Source organism: Asparagus officinalis, chromosome 1, assembly GCF_001876935.1.
Source record: "Asparagus officinalis chromosome 1, Aspof.V1, whole genome shotgun sequence".
Classification (NCBI taxonomy): Eukaryota; Viridiplantae; Streptophyta; class Magnoliopsida; order Asparagales; family Asparagaceae; genus Asparagus; species Asparagus officinalis.
In genome coordinates, this window is record NC_033794.1 from 130,424,989 (window position 1) to 130,448,784 (window position 23,796).

The 23,796-nt window shown below is 33.8% G+C and overlaps 2 protein-coding genes across 4 annotated transcripts in view; one reads left to right on the forward strand and one right to left on the reverse strand.

Annotated features, from left to right (window-relative positions):
- On the reverse strand, positions 247–16,928 carry LOC109819980 (DNA-directed RNA polymerases IV and V subunit 4-like). 2 transcript variants are annotated; one of them, XM_020386114.1, is made up of 10 exons: positions 16,763–16,928; positions 15,844–15,921; positions 7,724–7,864; positions 7,503–7,613; positions 5,611–5,722; positions 2,057–2,134; positions 1,897–1,930; positions 1,751–1,819; positions 1,004–1,107; positions 247–536 (listed from the first exon to the last, which is right to left on the reverse strand). In XM_020386114.1, exons 1-9 carry the CDS (start codon positions 16,836–16,838, stop codon positions 1,033–1,035), a joined length of 774 nt encoding a protein of 257 aa, XP_020241703.1. In that variant the 5' UTR covers positions 16,839–16,928; the 3' UTR covers positions 247–536; positions 1,004–1,032. The 2 variants fall into 2 exon arrangements, with proteins under 2 accessions (XP_020241703.1, XP_020241630.1); XM_020386041.1 differs by having other exon boundaries at positions 7,503–7,622; positions 16,763–16,926.
- The window catches only part of LOC109820113 (vacuolar protein sorting-associated protein 32 homolog 2-like), a 5,230-nt gene continuing 1,389 nt past the window's right edge, over positions 19,956–23,796 (forward strand). The window contains exons 1-7 of one of the 2 annotated variants that reach the window (XM_020386301.1): positions 19,956–20,114; positions 20,161–20,288; positions 20,910–21,009; positions 22,500–22,585; positions 22,689–22,780; positions 23,017–23,131; positions 23,210–23,405. In XM_020386301.1, coding sequence (XP_020241890.1) covers positions 20,217–20,288; positions 20,910–21,009; positions 22,500–22,585; positions 22,689–22,780; positions 23,017–23,131; positions 23,210–23,401 — 657 coding nt within the window. In that variant the 5' untranslated portion in view covers positions 19,956–20,114; positions 20,161–20,216 and the 3' untranslated portion in view covers positions 23,402–23,405. The remainder of the gene's footprint in view (positions 20,115–20,160; positions 20,289–20,909; positions 21,010–22,499; positions 22,586–22,688; positions 22,781–23,016; positions 23,132–23,209; positions 23,406–23,796) is intronic. The other variant, XM_020386232.1, reaches the window with a different exon arrangement.

The window sequence follows — 23,796 nt, forward strand, 5'->3', positions numbered from 1 at the left end:
AGTCTATCAATAATTAGGAATAAACTTCATATTCTCTTTTGCATCGTTTTAACATACTTTAAATCAATCTATATATATATAATTTTATAATTTTGTAATGAGAACTCTCAACTTTGGAAGAGACGGTACGAATCAAAAGAAATTCAAAGTGAGAACTTTAAACAGACTCGGAAAGATTCTGAACCGCATGAAATAATGTAGAAAATAAGATGAAGATTTCAGTTGGAATTTAAATCGAGGCCCGGCTAACTAGAAAGATGAGTCTCTAAAAATAAAAACAAGACAAAAAACAGTTGATATGCAAAAACTCCGATTCATCCCCGAAAGTTTCAGGAAAGCAACGGATGATACCCTTAGCAAGTTAGATATATATACATGACATCGTCTCAGAAGTTTGATTCCACCAAAAAACCATCACCTTCCATTGTATGTGAACCCCAAATATTTACAACCTTTTCCTACATCGTGCACCGCAAATATTCATAGGTTCTACCATAACTTAGTACATCTTTGCTCAGCATATTGCATTTTTTGGTCTGCAAAAAGAGTCGGCAAGTATTCTTAAATACGACACCTCAAGGGGAAAAAATCGTTTAGTAAATAAGTAATATGGAGATTTTGATTATCATTTTTATAACCCATAAATTCTTTTTATTAGCACTTGCACCTTTGCCCTCAAATTAACTCAAAAAAGTCTAAATTGCCCTCTAAATTGGGGGCAAACAAGTGCATCTGTCGTCTGAGGTTCAGAAGGTGTAAGCGCTAATAAAAAGTTTAGGAATATAAGTGACTCACCACCAGCTGGCGTATATATGCAATTAACACTTTGACAGAACAAATGTGGTGAGCAGCTCTATATGGGACCGATCATGTAAGAACTACTAATAGTTCTTAAACATTGCAAGTAAAGGTTCTTGCCCTTCATTCTAGAGAAAAACTAACGCTCAGAAATCCAGCTTCAGCAAGAAATATTGCAAACTAATAATGACGAAAAGGTACTTACAGAAGATATGCATCCTGATGACGTGAGAATTACTCAACACGCCTGAGGCCGGCCAGGTTGACTAGCACTTCCTGGATAGGTCCCTCAATCTTATGCTTGTTAGCCTGTAGTAAGAAGACATGGTCACATGGACTACGCATCTATGAAGGTGGCAATACATGATTAAAAAACAGCAGGAAAGTAGAAGACAGGGCGCGAGGACATGTAGCAACCTCTTCAAATCTTGATACATTTTCAAAAAGGTTACTTGTGGATAGAACCCCCTTAATATCACCCAATTTCGGATGGATGCCGGAGTGTTTTTTTTTTTTTTTTGGGACTCTTTTGCTCTCAGTTAAGAAGGAATTTTTTTGATAAATAGACCTCCTGAGGGTAATAGAGTTAAAAAAAATCACTCAGTAGGTCTATTAGCAGCAATAGAAATGCAAGGGGGTCTATCCACAATTGGGCGATAGTACAGAGGGCCTATCTGCAAAAACCCTTTTTAAAATCAGTTAACAAAAGATATAAAATCCCTCAAGTAGTCCTGACTCTTAAACTCAATCAATTTGTAGACAAGAGTATACTTCAGCTATTTGATTTCAACGTTCAAACCCAAGTAAACCCAGGGTCAATCTCCCAATATTATCAATTTGTCATATTGTACAAGACAGTATGAAGGTAACATTGGTATAGAAAACTTCATGCATCGACATTTCATGCCAAACAGATTTGAGGCAAGAAAAGCAGTGTCCAGGTATTTCTTACCTTCAAGGAAGGTATAAGAGCATAAACCTCAGCAATGGTCTCTGGGAATGCGTTACCAATCATGCATATCTGTTCATCAAAAGGGAGACAAATTATTAATTGCATGGCACCTTTACATACCAAAAAAGAAGAGTTGAGGAGCTGACCTCGCCCTCAGTGACCCCATGTTCCTTAAGAGTTCTGAAGCTTAAGTTAAGGGTCGAAAAGAAAAAAATTGCGCACCTTATATAAACAAGAGCAATGGCTACTTGGCTAGTATGATGGGTATGATAATGTTAAGCAAGTTGAACAAAGCGAAAAGGATACTCCAGGACTTGTCTGACTGATTCAGCATTGGTGTAGTTGTTTCTTCCTTTGCAGTACTCCAATGCTTTGTTAAAAAAACTGGAGAAAGAGAAATAAAGCCAAAGTTAAGCTCAACTAACAGTACATGTATTAAACAGATAGAACAAGCTAAAAAGCGATAAATAAATAGATTGACATATATAGTAGCAAAAAGCACAACTGCAGCACTGAGCTTTTGTTTAGTGCGAATTTGAGAGTAACGCTGTTAGGAGGAAACATATGTCATGAATGAGCTTACATATTTCCAGAAGCAATTGACATGTTGGATGACAAAAAAATGTATTCACTAAAATGTGGGCATACATGACACGGTTCAAAGAATTATTAATTTTCTGAAATATCATAATCAAAACGCAGCATTGAGAATTCTCGGATCATTCAATAGTTTAGCTCAACATTACAGAAAGCACTAGGTGGCCTAGGCATTCGACCCTAACGCCTAAAGCATAGGAGCTAGGCCAGAACCCAGGCGGATTTCCTATTTTCTATTTTTCAATTACAACAATTGATATTTGATAGTAACTTCTAATGTTATAGAAAACTTAAATGTTAGACTAGCGCCTAGGCGGATTTCTTTTTTCGTTTAAGTAGTGGTGGAGGGGGTTTTGCTGAAGGTTGGAGAATGTAGAAAAAGTGTTTCTAGTTAGAGGCTGAAGGAGTTTGAAGGATGTGGACACTACAAAGGAGAAAATCATGATCAAGGCCTAAAGGATGCGGTCCATGTATCTCCCTTAGGCACTTCCAAAACCTAGGAATACAGCCTAGGTATCGCCTAGGGGCTACGTGGGCGGCCCGGGTACCACCTAGCCTAGGCGGACTATGCGGAAGCTTTTTAAAACATTGGTTTAGCCTCTGAAACTTGACTCAGTGCTAAAGCGGTCAGGCAAGGTTAAAATATTTCCTTGGTTAAGTCATACGAATTCAAAATCTAATAATACTTATCTAAGAGTATGTAATAATCCCAATATTTTAACTACTCCATATCAGAGAATTAACAGCCAAATAACTACAACTAAGGCCTAAAGGGTGTGGTCCACATAAACATACCACACTCCCTTAAGCGTTCCCAAAACTGGGAGTACCACCTAGGTACCGCCTAGGCACTAGGCAGGCAGCCTGGGTACTACCTAGGCCTAGATGTGCACTAAGGCGGGCTAGGCATAGGCTTTTTGAATCATTGGTTTAGCCTCATAAACTTGACTCAGCGCTAAAGTGGTCAGACAAGTTGAAGAATTTCTTGGTTAAGTCATACGAATTTCAAAATCTAATAATTCCAAAAAAATAATATTTATCCAAGAGTATGTAGTAATCTGAATAATTTAACTACCCCATATTAGAGAATTAATAGCTAAATAACTCCTTAGAGAAATCTTGAAAGTTCCTTAACAAAAAAAATTACAAGCTGCAAACTATATTCCCAGTTCTCTTATTTTCTTTTTGTTAACAAGAATATGGTACTTATACTGTTCTACTATTTTTTTTCACAGAAACCTTATTTCACAGCATAGTTTGAATCTGTGGTTACATGTGTGTGGTTAAATACCTGTGTTTATATGTGAGGGTATACGTACGTCCTATGGGTGTGTCATATGTGGGCGTGTATATACGTGTGTCTACAGAGGGAGAACGCATTGTTATTTGGTTAGATGGAACTTTTGGATATTGTGCACAACAAAAATAAAACATTTCGAATGCAAATCTTGTTATAATTTAATCTTTGTACACAGGAAAAAAAATGTCAATAGGATACTGACTGCCTGTTATTAAGAGAAAAAAAAATGACAATTATATAAGGAAATAAGAAATTAAAAGTGGAAGAAAATGATCAAGAAATAATAAAAGAAACCTAAAAGTTACAGAATAAATAAGGCTATATTGCACAAAATTACCATGAAGTTTTCTGTTTTGACAATCAAATACCACAAGTTGCATTTTGGTACAAAACAATACCATAAAGTTCCCAAAATTTGCACGTTTCTACCATTAATCATTCAATCAAGGAAATTTTCATCTATATGTTTCTTTATGATAATTACATACTAATTTTAGAGCTTTCTAACCATTAATATTTATCAAAGTTATTAGAAATATCCCAACTCTATTTTAAAGTAGAATTAAGATAAGTTTGAAAAAGAAATTTGATTGATTTGATATTAAATTTAACAAATACTATTAGTTAAAAAGCTCTAAAATTAGCATGTAAGTATCATAAGAACATTCGGGTGAAAATTTCCACGTTCACGTGATCGATGGTAGTAACATGCAAATTTTGGAAAGTTATGGTAGTTTATTGTACCAAAATGCAACTTTTGGTATTTAATTGTCAAAACAGCAAACTTTATAGTATTTTTGTGCAATTTAGCCAAAAAATAAAGGCAGAAGAGTGAAGAGAGCAAGGAGGAGAAGGCGAAACAGATAAAGCAAAGCCAAGGAAACAGCTTCATGTGTGTTATGTTTGTGCCTGCATGTGGGGGTTGCAGGTCAGGGTGAAGGCAGAACATATAAGTGTTACACTGACATATCAACCAAACAATTGCATGGGGTCTTTTTAGAAGAAAGATTTCGTTGGAGAAAATAATATCCAAGATAGAAAAAGAGAAGCAGACACTGCAGAAGAAAATTTTTGGGTTCCATGATTCCATCAATTGCCTCATATCAGACGTAAAAGAATATTAACCCTGAAAATTTTCTGCTCTTTGATTATCATTACCAATTTTGTTGTTGACAAAGTACATAGGAAAATCTCCTTTCAAGATGAGCGTGCTCCCTCCCAACCCAACCAACCCACCAACAAAAGGGCAATGGTCAGTTTATTGCCACCTCATTTTAGCTAATTCTTTTCTATTTTACAGGCTATGTTTCTTCGTTTTCTTGCACTGTCCATCAGAGACAATGGTTTCTGCCAATCAGTATTATTGAACCATACCAGAGTCTAGAAGTGTTTTGACATAGACTCCTAAAATCTGGGATGACATGCTCGATATGTAACCAATTTGCAGATCCTTGATTGAGACATTTAAATCTAGCTAGCATAAATATTTAAAGCTTAGTCATTCAGCATAAGGCAATATGTACCACAATTATCATACCAATATATAATGGTTGTAACATTAGAAAACACAATCCCATTTTTGTCAGAAGTGCTTTTCCATAAAATAGTAATCAAGTCTCAGTAGTCAGCGGCAAATTAGGTACTCACTTAGAGGGTATAAAGTAATCAGGGAGTCCTTGCACAATATTACCTTTTAAGTAAACATAAAAAAAAACTTGACTGAGAAGTATTGAAGAAAAGGTTCTAGGCAATAGTTGTAAACTGTGAAGGAACTGATGAATATACAAAAGGTCTTCATAAGCAAGTAAATTAGAACCGGGAATGGGAAGGAACTTCACTGGATATATCGTGTTATATAACAGGACCATCGAGTATCCAGGATAAATGTAAGACATACTCCAGATTCCCAGAATCCTGGACAGCTATATAGTAGGGATAATACACTCCAAATGTCCACACTTACGGAGGCATTTTGATGCTGGGATCATCTGACAATACAGACAGGGAATCCTGAATTCCCTGTAAAATAGTTGCCGCTTCGCAATCCATTATGACCCTAGCATCTTCTGGAATATCTACAATAGAATGTCAGATGCAATAAGTAAACATTGCCAGGTTAATCATTTATTTGCAGGAATCTAATCAATTGAACAGACATAGATATTAGACAAATATACACAAGTATAAAAAGATCATACACGATCAGATGAAAGGGATGGAGTCCAACTATGTTTTGTGGATACAGGTGCGTGTGTGGAGACACGGCAAATTTGTGAAGGGGATGCAGCTACATCATATGTGTGTGTACATCGAAATTAATAATTTACATGAGATCAATATGCTTTACATTTCCCTATATTATCTTTATTTTTCTTTTATTATGTAGATTATAAATTGAAAAACTGCTTGCTTTTTGAACTAGATACACAAACAGCTTTTTAAAATCATAGTTTTGAATTGGGTATGGCTGAAGTGCTCCTATTGCGTCCAACGAGTTTCAAGAAATAGATATTAAGTGCAATATATACTTCCAGGAGTGTATGATGAGTGTTTTAAATTAAAACATATTGGAGGTTATCTTCAAAATAGTAATAAAAAAAGATATTACAGCTTTAAATTCCCCAGGGACAGTCACCTTGGTCAAAGGGAACTCGGCCAACTTCTGCCTAAGTGGACGCTTAAGACGCTGTTTGCCACGCTGAACATATAAACCATACTAAGCCACTAAGGACCCAATGTTCACTTTGCTTTGTACATCTCTTATCGTTTTCACATTGTAGGTACATAGATTGAATCATTGATCAACTCAAGAGTTACCCTATTCATGAATCGGCACCAACTTATAGTGAACTAAGTCAGGTTTAATGGCTACGGTTAATTATTTTGGAGTTTTGCCAACTTTATGTCTTAATCCATAGCTTACTCTATACGTTGTTAAAAGCTTGAATAAAGCTAAATACATGATGACAAACTGTAGCAAACAAGAATATCAACTCCTGAAATCATGCCAAGTGGATGCAGCTTTGAGAGCTCATAGTTGAGATATCAATCTTTTATCCCTTGAGTAGTTGGCTTACTGCGTGACAAATACAAGAAACATCTGCAGCACAAAATCTGGAAAACCTGAAACTCCTATAGTCTCTGCATCTATAAAACAAATAATACTTTGGATAGAAAGAGGAACATTGTTCAACCGTCTGGGTATCCTTTTAACATCTATGGTTTGATTACTTCACTAAAACTGTGACTTTGCATTCAAATATAGTTTCAGTTGCAGCTGCAGTGTTGCAAGCCACTTGCAAAAAAGGGCAACTGGAAAGTCTTTTTACAAGCTGGAACTCCAGTTGCAGCCATAGTAAACCAACACGCCCCATAGTATATCGCTATAATCTTATGAACACAATCTAGTGATACATAACTGGCGTCATTTTTAAAAAACTTTTCTCATATTCTTTTGTCTGTTTTTCCTATTTTGCATATTTTAACAGTTACAACACACATAATTCTTTGCAGAATCTATTTAATCAGCAAACATTTATTTTCCTCCATTCTGGCTCCAGAACTGAATACTTGACAAGAAATGTGGTTTACAATTCCTAAGCTTTGAGATTTAGCGCCGAACCCCCAAAAAGAGCACCTTCCCGATACACATCAAACACCAGGAAAAAATGGTTGAATGAAAGATAGAAAACAAAAAGAAAAAAGCCAGATGGCAGATGTTGAATGTCAAGTTGTTGCATATAGAAGATGGAGCATCGTGACATGATTGATTATGCACTACCATAAAACAAGCATCACAAGTACAAGATACTAACATTTGCAGAAGCAAATATAAATGTCACAGCAACAACTTACCCATTTCAAGTTTCAGCTCTACTTCTGTTACAGGGGGCTTTACAGCTGACGCTCGGGGAAGGCCACCCTTTCCACCTGCCTTTCCTGAGCTATAAGCTTTACCTCCTTTGCCTGAACTCCCTGAAAGAGTGAGTATCAAACCAGGGATGTTACCAAGAACTTCCATAAAAGACCTAAACATTTCTTCAGGTGTAAGCATGCATTTGACAAGTGTTTCAGACCTTTAGTAGCTGGGGCCTCGAGTGAAGTTTTTGTGCCTGTCTTAAGACCATCAAGTGAGGACTTCATACCAGACTTTGCTGTTTCTTTTGGTGCTTTTCCGTTGCCTTTTGATAACGTTTCATTTAAACTATTCACAAAACCTAAGAAATTGGAAACAATCAAAGAAAATTTATGAGGCCATTTCATTTTTCTTGGATACTAGATCAGGTTGATTGCAAAATGCCAAGAACATGTTTTAGTACTAAATTGTAGAAACACAATCAGTTTAAGCCACAGAAATATTATACAGAAACTAATCAATTGAATGAGATGCTAATCTCAATGTTCTTATGCAGCTTTCTGAATATTTTATATTTAAGAAGAAATTTTTGGATATCCTCAATTATCAATAATTTAAAATACAGGAACTTCATGTACTAGTCACCAATTTCAGTTATAATTCAAGCTTTGACATAGCACTAAAACTAATTGACAAATAATTTAATTCTCCTATGTGATACTGCCTCAAATTACTTGTACAGCATAATGATGATCTATGAATAAATTAAATATATTCTAAACAATAAAATAAATGGGTGAAAAGCAATAACCCTGTAAACTAATTAGGGATCACTTTTAAATAGAGAAATTTGGGATATCTTTAGATGAGTATTTCACTACTTCAAAGATATTGTTACCTGCATAGAATGGTGTCTTATACCAACTCAAACCTATTAAGGCAATTATATTACTATAGGACTGTATGCATATTCAGACAAGAAGTCACTAATAACATTTTTGGGCCAATTTTGACAAGGAAAACTGGGAAATTGGTTAATTATGTACCTTCATATATTGAGTTTTATTGTTTACATAAATTACTGGCGAGTGGTGAGGGTGTCTGTCTATGTATCACAGAATGGGAAGAAACATGCTTACATATGGATATGGTTACTATTAAATTAACAGGGTCCTCTTTTTTTATGCTTGATTCTGCCTAACAACCTAGAGGTAGTATAAAAGACAATCTGGCATTTTTTCATGTAATACTCAAGTTGTCCCGAAAATGGGTAGTCTTAAGACATATCAAAAGGTTCAAAGTTTCAAATGATTAACACAGTGTCCCCAATACCTCACCTCACAGGCATACACAAAGCAAATTACTTTTCACCTATGTTAATGGATATTGCCGCTTACACCGCACAACAACAACAACCAAGCATTTATCCCAAATGTTTAGGGTCGGCTATATGAATCCTATTTTTCCATTCCATTCTGTTGTGGATCATTTTCTCTGTTACATTAGTTATAATCATATCCTTCTTAATTGCTTCTGATCAAGTCGTTCTAGATCGGCCTTTAGATCTCCTAGCCCCATTAAACACTACTATTATCACTTTTTCTAATCGGTACACTAAGGAGTCTCCTTTGTACATGACCAAATCATCTTAATCTATTCTCTCTTATTTTATCCTCAATAGGTGCAAGCTCTAATTTACTACAGATGCATTTATTTCTTATCCTATCTTTTAATGTATATCCATAAGACCATCGTAACATTCTTATTTCTGCTACACTTATTTTTTAAACATGTTTTTTAATTGCCTAGCATTCTGATCCATAAAGCATAGTTGGTCTTATAACCGTCCTATAAAATTTTTCCTTTAGTTTCATTGATATTCTACGATCACATAAGACTCTTGAAGCGCTCCTCTATTTCAACCATCCCGATTTGATTTGATGCACAACATCATGCTCTATCTCACCATCATGTCTAATAATAGATCCTAAATAAAAAAAATGATTAGTTTTAGGTATTTCTTGGCCATCAATATGTATCATAGGCTCTCTTTCTTTCCTACTTTTACTAAAAATGCATTCTATATATTCTGTTTTTTGTTCTACTAATTCTAAAACATTTAGCCTCAAGAGCTTGTCTCCATCTTTCAACTTTAACAATAATGTCTCTTCTAGTTTATCAACTAATACTATATCATCAGCAAATAACATACACCATGAGATTTTATCCTGAATGTGCTTAGTAAGTTGACCCATAACTAATGTAAAAAGATAAGGAATCCTCCACTCATCAAAATTCTTTTCGTCTCGATAATCTTATTAAATAGTTTAGTTAACCATCCTAAGCCTATATCTCCAAGATATTTCCAAACTTCAATGGGGATATCATCCAGTCCTACGGCTCGTCCACTTTTTATTTTCTTTAGAGCATCTTTAACCTCGTTAATCTTAATTTTACGACAATATCTACAGTTCCTATCATTCACCGTATGGTCAAAATCTCTACTCACTTGTTTGATTATCATTAAACAATTGATAAAAGTAACCCCTCCACCTCTCTTTTATTTCCACGTAGGTCATTAGAACTCTTTGATCCTCACTTTTAATACACCTAATATTACCCAAATCACTACTCTTCTTTTCTATAATCTTAGCAAGCTTATTATATCTCTCTCTCCTTAGATTCTAACTTCTTATAAAAAATTTCATAAGCTTTGTATTTATTCTCACTAATCGCTCTTTTTGCTTCATTCCTTACTAGGTTGTTATATTTTTCTAAGTTTTTCTACTCCTACACTTTTACCACTCTTTATATTAAAGTGTTTTTTCTCTCTAATAACCTTTTGCACACTCTCATTCCACCACCAACTCTCCTTAGGGGTTTGTTTGCTTGGCTAAAAAAATAAGAAAATCAAAGAAAATGAAACATATTTTCTAGAATAGGTTCTTTTCTTGTGTTTGGTTCACTTCTTAAAAGTAAGAAATGAAATGAGATGAGTTGTCACAATATTATTAGATCATATGGGTGATTTTTTAAGAAATAAATTTCATGACTTGTTTTGAGGTTGTTTGGTTGGCTAAAAAAATAAGGAAATCAATTATAAGAAATTTATTTCCTATAATAGGTTCTTTTCTTATGTTTAGTTCATTCTTAAAACTAAGAAAAGAGATGATATGAGATGAGTTGTCATTATATTATTGGATGATGTGACTTATACTTAAGGAAATCCATTTCATGATTTTTTTTGGAGGAAATGGATGGAAATCAAATTTTAATGAGATAAGATGAGTTGTCACCATATTATTAGATGATGTGGGTGATTTTAAAGAATCCTATTTTTAAAGAAATCTATTTTTTATAATAAGTTCTTTTCTTGTGTTTGGTTCATTCTTAAAAGTAAGAAAGGAGATGAGATGAGTTATCACTATATTATTGGATGATGTGTGTGATTTTTAAGGATGAAAACGGATGAAAATTAACTTTAATGATTTCCAAGATCCTATTTCCTTTTCTTTGATTTTAGGAAACCAACCAAACAACCCCTTACAGTCTATCTACAACCTTTAGATTCTCCTAGTATATCTTTAGCCACTTTCCTAATACAAGAATACATGCTATTCCATATAATATTAGTCTCATTATCTATGTTCCATATATCTTCTTTTATTATCTTATCTTTAAAATGTATTAAATTCTCTCCTTTTAAATTTCACTATTTAGTTCTTAGTCTTATTCACGTTAGTTTTTCTATTTCACTTTTTAATAGATGTCAAGACTATCAATCTATATTGTGTGCTTAAATTCTCTCCTGGTATAACTATACAACCTATGCATATTAACATATCCGTCATTTTAGTAAGAAAAAAAAAATTTATTTGACTATTATTAAAATAACTTTTAAAGGTTATTAAGTGTTCATCCCTTTTTCTAAAAAGTGTATTTGCTATTATCAAATCATACGATATTGCGAACTCTAGAATTGATTTACTCATATCGTTCTTATCTACATACCCGAAACCTCCATGTATCCTCTCATATCCGTTATTATCCTTACCAACATGCTCATTAAGATCCCCTCCTATAAGTAAGTTCTCTCCAAATGGGATTTATTGTACTAATTCATTTAATCTATCCCAAAATTTTCTTTTAGTACTCTCAGACAAGCCTATTTGTGGTGCATAAGTAGTAATAATATTAATAAACTTTACATCTAAGATAACTTTTATTAATATTATTCTATCCCCAACTCTTCTTACATCTACAACATTTTCTTTTATTATACTAGTCGAGATTCACGTGCAATGGATGTGTTTGAATATCATGATTATTTTAATTGATAAAAATAGAGTAAAAATAAAAAACAAAGTTTTTTATGGGATTGATCATTAACTCAATAATCTCTCTCAAATAAAATATTGTCATTATTTCCTTTAACTCAGACTGTGGTCACATGATCTACTATTTGTGAGTTATAAACACATTAATCTAGTACAACATCTCTATTTATTAGTATCTTAAAGTCTTCAAAAGATGGGTGATCATTCAATTCACAAAAAAAATTTGCATATGAATTTACTTACAATATGTCCATTAAACTTTTAGTTGTGGTTTGACTCATATTCACGTTAACTTTTAGTTGATGTTTCACTCGTATTTATATTATCTAATATTCTCATTCAATTTTATAGCTCATTCTTTGTATGATAGAAGTAAAACTGAAAGTATGAATAATTATTTTCTTACAAAATTAGAAAAATGATATTATGATATATTTCGCCATGTGCTCTACATATTTTTTTTTTCTTTGGTATAAGGTTCTTATCAAATATTGTCCCAAATGATGGGAATAAAAAATGCTATTAACTCACTTGCTTAGGGCAATTATATTGTATATAGGATACATAACTCATCTGGAATATCCATATCTTCTAAGTGAATTTTGTTGTTGTGAGAGCAACATGTTAAGATGCATGTATTCAAACTTTTTGGCTCTATAAAAAACATAAGAATATGGAGTGCATAACTTATATATCGTAAAGAACATATCGATTCATGAAGAATTTTTTCTAATTTGATATTATTACAATGATATTACTATTCAATATTAAATCAATTTTATTATATAAGATTATATGACCATTTTTAATAAATTATAAAGTATATATATATAAACCTCGATGTTTATAGCCAGTAGTTAGGCTCCACAAAATATGTTAACTTTACATTGTACTTTGCTATTTGTAATACTATTAGTAATGTCATTACCTTTCCATTTTATTTTATTATTCACATTTTTCTGATGTAAGTTCTCTTTTGCTAATCATTTAATTGGCTATATTTAGTTTTTATAATATCAGAAGTTAAGAGTATTCTCTTCTATTTAAAAAGTGTTAACAAGATTTTTTAAAAAATATATACATAAAGTAGCAATAATATATACTTCAATGCAACTCAAATATTGGCTTGAAGCCTATTTAGAGTGAGGTTATTTCTATGCTAGAATGGTGATATAGTGATTACACAGTCTAAAAAGTAAAGGAAGAAATTTCTACAAGGGAAAAATAATTTAATATGTCAAATTAAGAACTAATTTATAAAATACACATGGATAGTGCAGATAGCTATAGAAATTAAGGTATATATCTTCAGAAAAAATTCATAGTGAGTGACCAACTACAATCATCCTAATTTAAGCATAACTAATTATCATTTTAGTTACAAATTTGATACAAGTAACTATGAAATAAATCTCCAGCAAAAAATAGGAATTGAGAATGTATTATGTTGTAGATAAATAAATAAATGTTATTAGAGCTCCTCTTTATATTAACTTTAAAAGTAATAATTTAAATTACTAAGCACCAAATATTAACTCATGTGAGAAAATAAAGCAATCTATGATCTATATACATATATAGTCAATCAATCAAACGTATTAAAAATTATGATGATCATAGTCAAAATTATATAGTGGGTTCACATTAAATATAATTTATAAAAAATAGTACATTAAAGTCAAAATCTTTTTAACCACTATATTTAAATATAATTTATAAAAAATAGTACATTAAAGTCAAAATCTTTTTAACCACTATATAGATTGTCTAAATTTTTTTGCATATAGTACATTAAAGTCAAAATCTTTTTAACCACTATATAGATTGTCTAAATTTTTTTGCATATATAAACTATGTGTGCACACATAACTATGGTCTAATAATCTTAAAAATGACTTATTCTTCAATATGATCATTAATTGATGTATATGTGCATTACTGAAAACACAATGACAATTTAGAAAACTATAAAATAAAAAAAGTTTTAAAAAGTGTAAAAAAACACCTTAAGTTTTGTAATTTACAAATACACAAAACTCTTAAACATTATATTAAAATCAAGGAATTACAAAAAAACCATTAAAACTTTCAAACTTTGGAGGGGTAATTTACAATGTACTATACTTTAAGGGTGTTCTTTTGTAAATTTTAAATTTAATAGATTTTTAAGTAGTTCTGTTCTTTTCAAAAAATTATGGGTAATATTTACCATGAAATATTTTTCCTAAACCTATACTTTTAAAAGGTGTATGATATTTTTTGTAAAATTTTAATTTTCTAGGGTTTGTTAGTAATTTTGCATATTCATTTGTGTCTATCATGGTGCTCTTTGTAAATTATGAATTTTAAGGACTTTTTGCAATTTTTAAACTTATAGTTATAGATATTTTCTACTGATCGTAAATCGTTTATAGACTATTTATAATTCTTATGCTTTCAATTTACTAATGAATTTAAAATTTTCAAGGCATTATTGTAAATTTTGAATTTTAAACATTTGTTTGTAATTTTTGAAACTTTAAGTGTATTTTCTATAAATTATGTAGGGGATATTTATTATTCTTATATTTTTAATGTACTGTTAGGTCATAAATTATCAGGATTTTTGTAAATTTTATAATTTTGAGGGTTCTATTTTGCAATTTGTAAAAAGTTCAAAGTATGTATTGCAAATTCCATAAAATTTTTGGGGGTTGTTTGTGTTATTTGTAGGTTTTAGTATGTTTATATATTTGAAAATTTCAAGGTGTTTTTTATAAATTTAGAATTTTTAGAAGTGTTTTTGTAATTATTAAAACTTACAAGATATTTTTTTCAAAGGTCAAAAAACTTTTAGTTTCTAATTAACATATGTTTTTCAGATTTCTCACTTAATTAAGATAAGTAAAATATAAAATTTTCAAGATGCTTTAATAAAATTTTAAATTTGTAGGGGCATTTTTGTATTTTAAAAAACTTGGAGAATATTTTTTATAAAGTCCAAAAACTTGTAGGTGCTGGTTAGCAAATGTTTTTTAGATTTCTCTACAAACTAAAATTAGTAAAGGATTTGAATTTTATGAAATATATATATTTTATTCAATAACATGTTAAATCTCATTATATATAGAATAAATCATTTGGTTACCAATTCAAAGAAGATAGGATAATTAGAATAGATTAGGATAACAATGTAATGTTTAGAAAACTAAGGGTAATATTGACCATGGAAAAATTTTCGTGAGCTTGTACTTTTAAAGGGGGTATGATTATCTGCAAGAACTCCCACTCCATTCCTATTCTTCTCTTTTCCCGTGTACCAAAGTTTATATCCGGTCTTTTCAATTTCTCTAAATTTTTCACCTACCCATTTAGTTTCTTGTAAACAAATTATATTTATCTTTCTTCTAATCATGACATCCAGTATCCACTAATTTCATTGTCTTTCCGGTAAGTGTACCTATATTCTAAATAACTAATCTAATTCTATTTTCTTGTAAAAGTCTCCTACCATTTTCTCTTAAACCGTTCTAGTAGATACCCTATTAGAAGATTGTAGATTTTTAGAACACCCTTGCTTACTTGTTATTACAACGGAGTGACATCAATGTAATGTGTCGTTTTTTGGGGACGCCCTAGCAAACCATCCTTGCTTATTTATCATTGCATTGAGATGGGATCGATGCAACGTGTCACGGTGGGGACGCCCCAACGAGTATATACTAGGATTCATTTTGCATGTGGATTCAACTATGTTTTAAGCTGGTTGTCGGCTACCTAACACAACCCTCATCTTTCATCCTGACTTGGGGCAAGCAGTGCTGACAAATAGCACTGGCGGAGTTCGCTTGCACCGCACAATATTAAATAAAACAACAAAGTCTCTTAAAAGAATGTCTGATTCTAAACATAGAGGACCAAACATAGTAACATGATTTCATTGTCTCACAGAGCCACAAAAAACATGAAATTAAAACATGTGGTCATTAACGAAAACAACGAATAGCTCAAATACTAAAAGGACCTTCAGATTCTGAGTCAGAATCAATCTGGACCGGTCCATCCTCCTCCATAGGAACACTACCCTTTTTCTTCTGAGTTTCTGCATGAGAACATTTCACAGGTATGATAAGTTAGAACGGCTGCAATAAAAGCAAACAAAGACCAGAATACCTTACCACAGCTAAACGGGACCAATATAGTTAATGCGTTATTGAATAAATGACCAAAATGTGAAATAAATGAAAAAAAACAAAAGGTTACATACTCCACGCAGTTCATTGCAAGGAATTATTAAATAATAAAAGGGTAACGGTTTATAGTAATTGTATGTCCCAAAATAAACAGGTTTGTGGTGGAAGATTTTTATTTTTATTTTTATTTTCGAAACAAACTTCTATCAGTGAATCTCCAATGTGAAAGCTCCTAAGACTGTAGTGTAAATAAATCTAAATTAATTGAAAAAACAATTGCTTTTGCCTTGGATTATTTTCTACAGTTAACAGTGTAAAGTAGCTGTTCATCATAGAGAAATACGAGACTTAAATATTCAGTCACGTGAACACGCGATGAAAGATCGAAACCCAAAATATCAAAAATGCATTTAACAATGCCCTAATATATAACCTAAAAATCTCCAGGTCAATTCACACACCCATTAATCATGGACATTTCCATAATAAAATACTTGCGATATGCAAATTCCGATGCCTGAAAGCGCAAAGGCCTTCTCTTTGTCCCTTTCCGCTGCCCCCAAACAGCGCCATCCCCGAAACCTCGTTCCCATCGATCTCATTCCATCGCATTTCAACTCTAAAAACCCTAGGTAAAATCAAACTGCTTCCTACTTATATAGAAAACCCTAATCGGCGATTCCGTCGCCGCATTGTGAAAACCCTAGGAGAAACTTATTGGGAGTCGAAGAGATCTGAGAAAGATTTGACCTTGACTGGGAGCGGGGGATTTGAAAGCGACTTTCTTTCTGGACATTGGGAAGCCCTTGCCGCCTTTTTCCGCCATTGCTCGGGAGTTCGATCGGGGCTGAAAACCCTAGACTGGTTCTACCAAGGGCTTTTTTAGCGCCCGAAGAAAAGGCGAGGAGGCGATTTTTTGTCGAAATTCTCTTTTTGGTGGGATTTTTACAACGGGGCCCTTGGAAAACTGGATAATGCGTGCAAGGGAGGCACTAAAGCGCAGACTTCACCACAACACTCCCAAAATAATTGGATGACTTGGGGCATGTTTGGAAACTTGCCTTATAATCCATAAACTAGTAAATTATAAGCCAAGTGTGTTATAAACTAAAATATTTAGTAAAAGAAATGCATTATAAGCAGCTTTTTAATAGGAGAGTGTCCGGCAAATGAGTGCGTTATAATTCATTATTGTCATTAGAATTAACTAAATTGGACGCTATTCTAAATTTATACCTTGAAATTATCTTAGATGTTGAAGGATAAAATTGATATATGTTTGGTCAAACTATGTGGTTTATAAGCCAATGGTCAAACTATGTGGCTTATAAGCCAATGAAAAAATAAGTTGGGTTAGGGGAACTCTTTTTTTTAGGGCTCTAAGCCGCAATAAGCCGGTTGCATATTGCAGTGACTTATAAGCCAGTTGACTAGTTGACTAGTTGCCAAACACGCCGCTACCATTCACAGGTATATTTGTTAGTGTATAAATTGAGAGACTTTTGGGGAGTCGGTGTATAGCAACTTTGCCAACTTTGCTAGCCGGGCGGCTTGTTACAAAGAAAAGATATGTTAAGGGATTGGATTGTGTTATACCCCTGAAAAATACTAAATATTAATCTTCACAGAGCAATTGTCACGTGTCTTACACTATACCTAATACATCTAATTCAAGACAAAAATAATCTCCACCTCAGCTCGACCTACTGTTCAGCTGACACCTTGCATAACCAAGACAAAAGGTGGTACTACTTGGCCAACCCTTCAATTGATTCCACATGCCACCCGACTCAGCCCAGTGTTCAGCAGCTTTAGCCATCATCTCGCTTAACCAAGTAAAAAAGCGGTACTTGTCGTCCAACCCGGCCAAATCGCCCATGCGAATAACCCTTACTTGGCCTGTTGTATTAGCCATCAACATGTATAGTCGACCATCAGCCGGACGACTAAAAGAGTTGGTACTTTTCTTGAACCCTGCGCCGACCCCCGCCTATCGTTGCATTAAATGCTCCGACAAAGTCATCATTTCTCTAGCCCCCATAACCTTTATGAATCACCGGACCCAGTCAACATCAAGAACATGCTGTCATTTCCATAATAAATGACCGAGTGACTCACATTCTTCAGCAACCGACACGCAACACATGTCTACTGACTCAGTTGCCTAGCTGGACTTAGCCCAAGTTACATTCTTGTCCCTTAGATCAACTATAAAAAAGAGAGGAAGTGCATGAGGTAACTCTCTTTGGTCTTTTTGACACAACTAAGAGCTAACTCTATATTTCCCCAGTCAAGATCACATACTGACTTGAACGTCGGAGGAACAACTGGAGAACCCAACTCCGTCCTCTTACGAGTTTTTTCTTGTGCAGGGAAGAACGGAAAACCCCAAAGCCATACATCATAAGGAGTTAGAGAACCTTAACCACTTCACAAACCTGCAAATTATTCCCTATTTGATAACTGACATCAACAGATTGGAACCATACCCAAACTGTTGGATTTAATCTAATAAATCTATTTGTGGGCACATATGATTAATCAATGTGTATTGCTATCTTTCAGGATAACCCACTAAAGTGATCAATTAAGTTGGGTTAATTTGGTATTTAAATAAGTCATGGGGTTATATGTGCAGATACCAGGTTGTAATTGTAATTTATTGAGGGGCTAAATTACAAAAGTACAACATCTATAAATAAGGGGTTATGGTCCCTAACCTAGGGTTACATTCTTTAATTCTCTTCAACCCCATCTAAGAGAGAAATTCGGCTAAAGGAGAAAACCCTAAGGTTAGAAGATCCAAAACTCAAAATCAAGATCAATCTATGGATTCACGTATAAGCTTCCGCTCTTTTAAATTATTGTTAATCTATTTGAATTAATCATGGCTATATGGTTTTAGATCTTAAGTTTATGATTCAGATCTAACACAAACCTCTCTAATGCTCAAGAGAGTGAATTAACTGGTGTAGAAATACAGTTGATGCAATCTATTTAGTAAAGTTTGTCATCAAGGATTTGTTCGATTCAGCCAAAATTTCAAGAAATCACGTGAAAAGCAGGAATTAAACCAAAAATAGGCGGTAGCCCACCATATAGGATTCCTTAGCTCAAGTTTGTTTAAAGAAAACCATAAGTACAGTTCTTTATAAAGTAGAGAAAGAACATATTTTCAAGATTCCTCAAAATCCTCTTATTTGGGTTGGATCTGGACTAAAAAAACTGACGATCCAAATACTACTTCCATTTTATCTCTTACCCTAGTTTTAATTTTTTATTTATGGGGGTTTTCGACAAACAAAGAGATTCCCTTTCCTTTTTTCCCTTCTCAAACACAAAATTAGCATTTTCAAAGAAATGCATGAAAATCATCGAATTTGATTTCTTCTAAGAAATTCAATTTCTATATTTTTAAGAAGAAAAATGACTTAATAACCCAAAATATGAGATAATTGGATGGGACATGTGAGGTGTCCCCCTCCAATTGCATAATGAGCTGACATGATCAGCTCATTATGTAATAGAAGGGGGACACCTCACTTGTCCCCTCCAATAGTCCCGTATTTTGGGTCCCTGGAGCAGCGTTCTTCGAGGAAACGGACCAATTCGGCCGCAAAACAACCACAAAATTTTCATTGAAATTTCTAAGATTAAAATTTTGCACCCCCCCCCCCCCCCCCGCCATGGATTTCTAACAAGTTCACGCAAACAAACAGCGCGTAATACAGGCTCCAGAAATTAGCAGTTTGCACTCCGCTGACCTTGGCCTCGTCTGCTACTACTCGGTCTGTTTTGATTACCATCGAAGGAATCCATAATTTAAAAGAACGTGAACATTCCACACCCAAAATACCACCCTCACAATGATTTTGGGCCCCGCTTAACATTAAGAGTCCTAGTTATTTGGTCTTCTTTCGACAGTTAATAAAGTTCCCTTCTTCTCCCTTTCTGTGGATTTTCGTCGATCTGCTCTTCGACGAAAGATCGCTTCTTTCCCGTTCAAAGTCTCCTACCATCTTCGATCGATTCGAAATTATCGATCGGAATCGGATCCGAGCCCTAATTTCTACGGCTAGATCCACCGACCTCTTATTATTTGGTAATTTCCTCGTCCCCCTTCTCCTAATTTTGTTCTCCTCATCTAGGGTTTTCGATATTTCTTCGTATTGCAGGGGGGATAAAAATTTAGAAATCGAGAACGATGTTTAATCGGTTGTTTGGGAAACCTAAGGAGCAGACCAGCGCTTTGGCTACTCTCGACAAATTAAATGAGGTATTTTTTTTATACTCTTGTTTCCTTTTAAAGGAAAAAGTTATGCAAATACTCATTTTTGACATGTTGATTGTTGGAAGAAACAAGCTTTAGGCAATATATCAGATTTATGGCCATTTATGCTTGAACTCGTCTTAGTATAATTTTATTAATGGTAGATTGTAGATAATCCAGGAGCACTTATCACCATTGTATTGGCGTTTTTAATGAGTATTAGATTGTAGATACCTCTCCCCCTCATGAATTGAGGGGTGATTACTGAAAGGTATAAATGAGGGGTTTATCTGCAACTTACCCTAAATTTGTGAAGATGCATCAACGTTGATATATCCGGAGTCCGGACTAATATTAGCATACTGGAATATATAAAAATTATTATCTAGTTTTCTCTTCATGTTTACCGATTTGTACATTTAGATGCGTCAAGTTGTCTGTATTAATACTATATCAACAGCATAATATCAATCTACCATGCATGTCAGATGCACACCCTTGGTTACGTGCTTGCATATATAAGTAGATAGTGGATGCGTATCGTTTAGATTACCACATGCTAATTACGAAACCTTTAATATTTGGCTTCATTCTTTACCTTACCTACTTTTCATTTAATTCTTTTAGACCCTTGAAATGCTAGAGAAAAAAGAAAAAGTCCTATTGAAGAAAGCTTCTACTGAAGTTGAGAAGGCGAAGGAGTTTACAAGAGCGAAAAACAAAAGAGGTATGATATTTTTTGACCTCGGACAGATCCTAGTACCTGTCAGCAAAATCTTGCTTTAGTTGTATTCTTCATTTGAGGTATGTTTGAATTGTAATGCTTCCAAGATGATTGGACTTGCCAATTTGCTGTTAATAATTATTATTATCCTTATTGCACACCAGATAACTGCTTTAGCATTGCATGTGCTTTAATCTTTTTAGTATTGGAAGTTAGGTTTTCTTACTTAATCTCTAGTAAAGAGGTTATGATTGAAAGCGTTTCACGTCTGTCGGATAGCAAGTTAAGCAACTTAACATATTGTCGATTAATTAACAACGTGTTGACTTTCTTTCATCATTTCTTCTGTTGAGCTTTCGTACTCAGAGCGATTTTCCGTAGCCTTCCTCATTTTGCTTGGAAAAACTTGGTACTGATGGGTTTCAATGGCAATTGAGAATGTGAATATTGATTTGGTTTAACAGAACCTTCATGATGGTACTGTGGTTCTGGCCTTGATGTTGATTTCTTTTTATTTGTTTCTGTGTATGTGCTTACCTGCTGGTGATCACTATGAAAATTCAGTTGTATAACTGTGGGTACGGCATTTTGATCAAAGTGCTGCTTGCATCATTTGGTTTTCTCTTAAAACATTTTTGTCAATTTACAAACCAAGTTCTGTATACGACTGAAGTTTACTCTCTTACTAAATGGTTGTAGTTGTCAATTTGCTGAACAAATTTCTTCTTTAACTCGTTGAATTTTGACGGACTTTAAGAATTGTTTGCGTCTTTCTACTCTGTAGTTAGGTGAACTGAAGGGTAACTTTGTTGTTATTCATTCTTCAGTTTTTGTTGTCAGTTTATATCAAAACAGTATCATCTTCTTTTTTACTTGATGCCCTATTCTTTCAAAGTCAGTTGTCAGTGTTTTGGTTAAGACTTACGACTGAATATTTCCTCCGCTTATCTGCATCTGCTACTGTTGAAAAGAAGCAGGAGAATGTACGGGTAGTCTACCTCACCGATGGTGACCAGGTCTTGGTTTGGATCAAGGAATATCCTTCTTTGTGTGCTTAGAACAGTATGGCTACGTAAAGCTCTATTCTCATGTTGTGTCATTGAATGCTCAAAACATGTAGACCAACATTTAACATGACATGAAGAATGGTGTATATGTTCGACCTAATCAAGTTAGTACAAACATTATGTCAAATATTTTATTTATCATGTTAAGATGTCCAACACATTCCCAGCCCTATAAAGAGTACATGTAGCAAATACTATACTAACTTGTTTCACCGAAGTCTTTATCTGTTTTTGCAATATTTCTCTTAAGTTCTTTGATGGACATTCAAGTCCTGTTTATATCGGTGACATGTTATGCTGAAATTTGATAACAAGGATTGATATCTATCCTGAGCCTGGTGATTTGTACAAAACACCTGCACATTTATGTTTATTGTAGATTGCTATATTTTATTTTATGGAATCTATGATTTGCATTTATTTCAGCTGCAATACAATGCTTGAAGAGGAAAAGGCTCTACGAGCAGCAAGTTGAACAGCTTGGAAATTTCCAGTTGAGAATCCATGATCAGGTACCAACCTTAATTTATTGTATGATACTTGTGCTCTCAGCATGGTTCCCTTGTTTGTCACCTGTACTCTATTTATAAAATATATTTTTGTTGATTACTTCAGATGATAATGTTGGAAGGGGCAAAAGCTACAACAGAAACTGTTGATGCACTGAGAACTGGAGCATCAGCTATGAAAGCTATGCAGAAAGCAACGTAAGTATATTAAATATGAAAGCTTTAGAAGAATAGAACCTATGTCCCTTGTTTTTCTACAAGTCATAACATGCATTGTCTTTGACCAACGGAAAAAAGTAATATATGTATCTTGATTTCTGACATCAAATGTAAAACATTATTATTATAATAGGAATTGACACAGAAGCTTAGTCATTTATTTCTTGTAGAGTTATGGGGATGATAGTATCATTGTTGTATCTTTTTCCATGCAGGAATATTGATGATGTAGACCAGACTATGGATGAAATCAATGAGCAGACAGAGAATATGAAGCAAATTCAGGAAGCCCTAGCTACTCCAATCGGAGCAGCAGCTGATTTTGATGAAGTACCTATCTTTTCCTTATTAGTTTGTCACCTTTTCACCATTTCCATCTTCACATATTAATTATGTTCTCAATGGCAGGATGAATTAGAGGCAGAATTGGAGGAGTTGGAGGGTGCAGAGTTGGAGGAGCAACTTCTTCAGCCAGCTACAACTGCTCCCGCTGCTCCGGTGCATGTTCATCCAGGCAGGCAATCAGTGCGCCCTGCACCACAAAAGAATACAGCTGAAGAAGATGAACTTGCAGCATTGCAAGCAGAAATGGCAATGTAGTCAGGTGATTTTTCTTGTATTTCTTTCATTTGTAGAGCAAAACACTATTAGCAGTTGAATAAATTTTCAGTTCTTGCATATTCACAACTGTTTGTGCTGAATTATTAATCTTCATTGGAGCAGAGCTCGAATGGCTTCCTAGATAATTATGCTGATAGCTAGTTTAAAATGAAGGACCGGTGAATTATAGGATTAATATGCATTGAGATATATCAATATCAATTTTTTTTTTCAAACTATAAATAGAGAGGTTCATTTAATATGATGAAGGCCAGTCTGTTGGACATGTGAAAGATTTACCTTGGGTAATATATCTCCAGTGATTAAAAAGGTTGCCCAAATCAATTGACTTATTCTGTCGAAGTGCCATTTGTTTTATTTATGCCAGAAAAGGG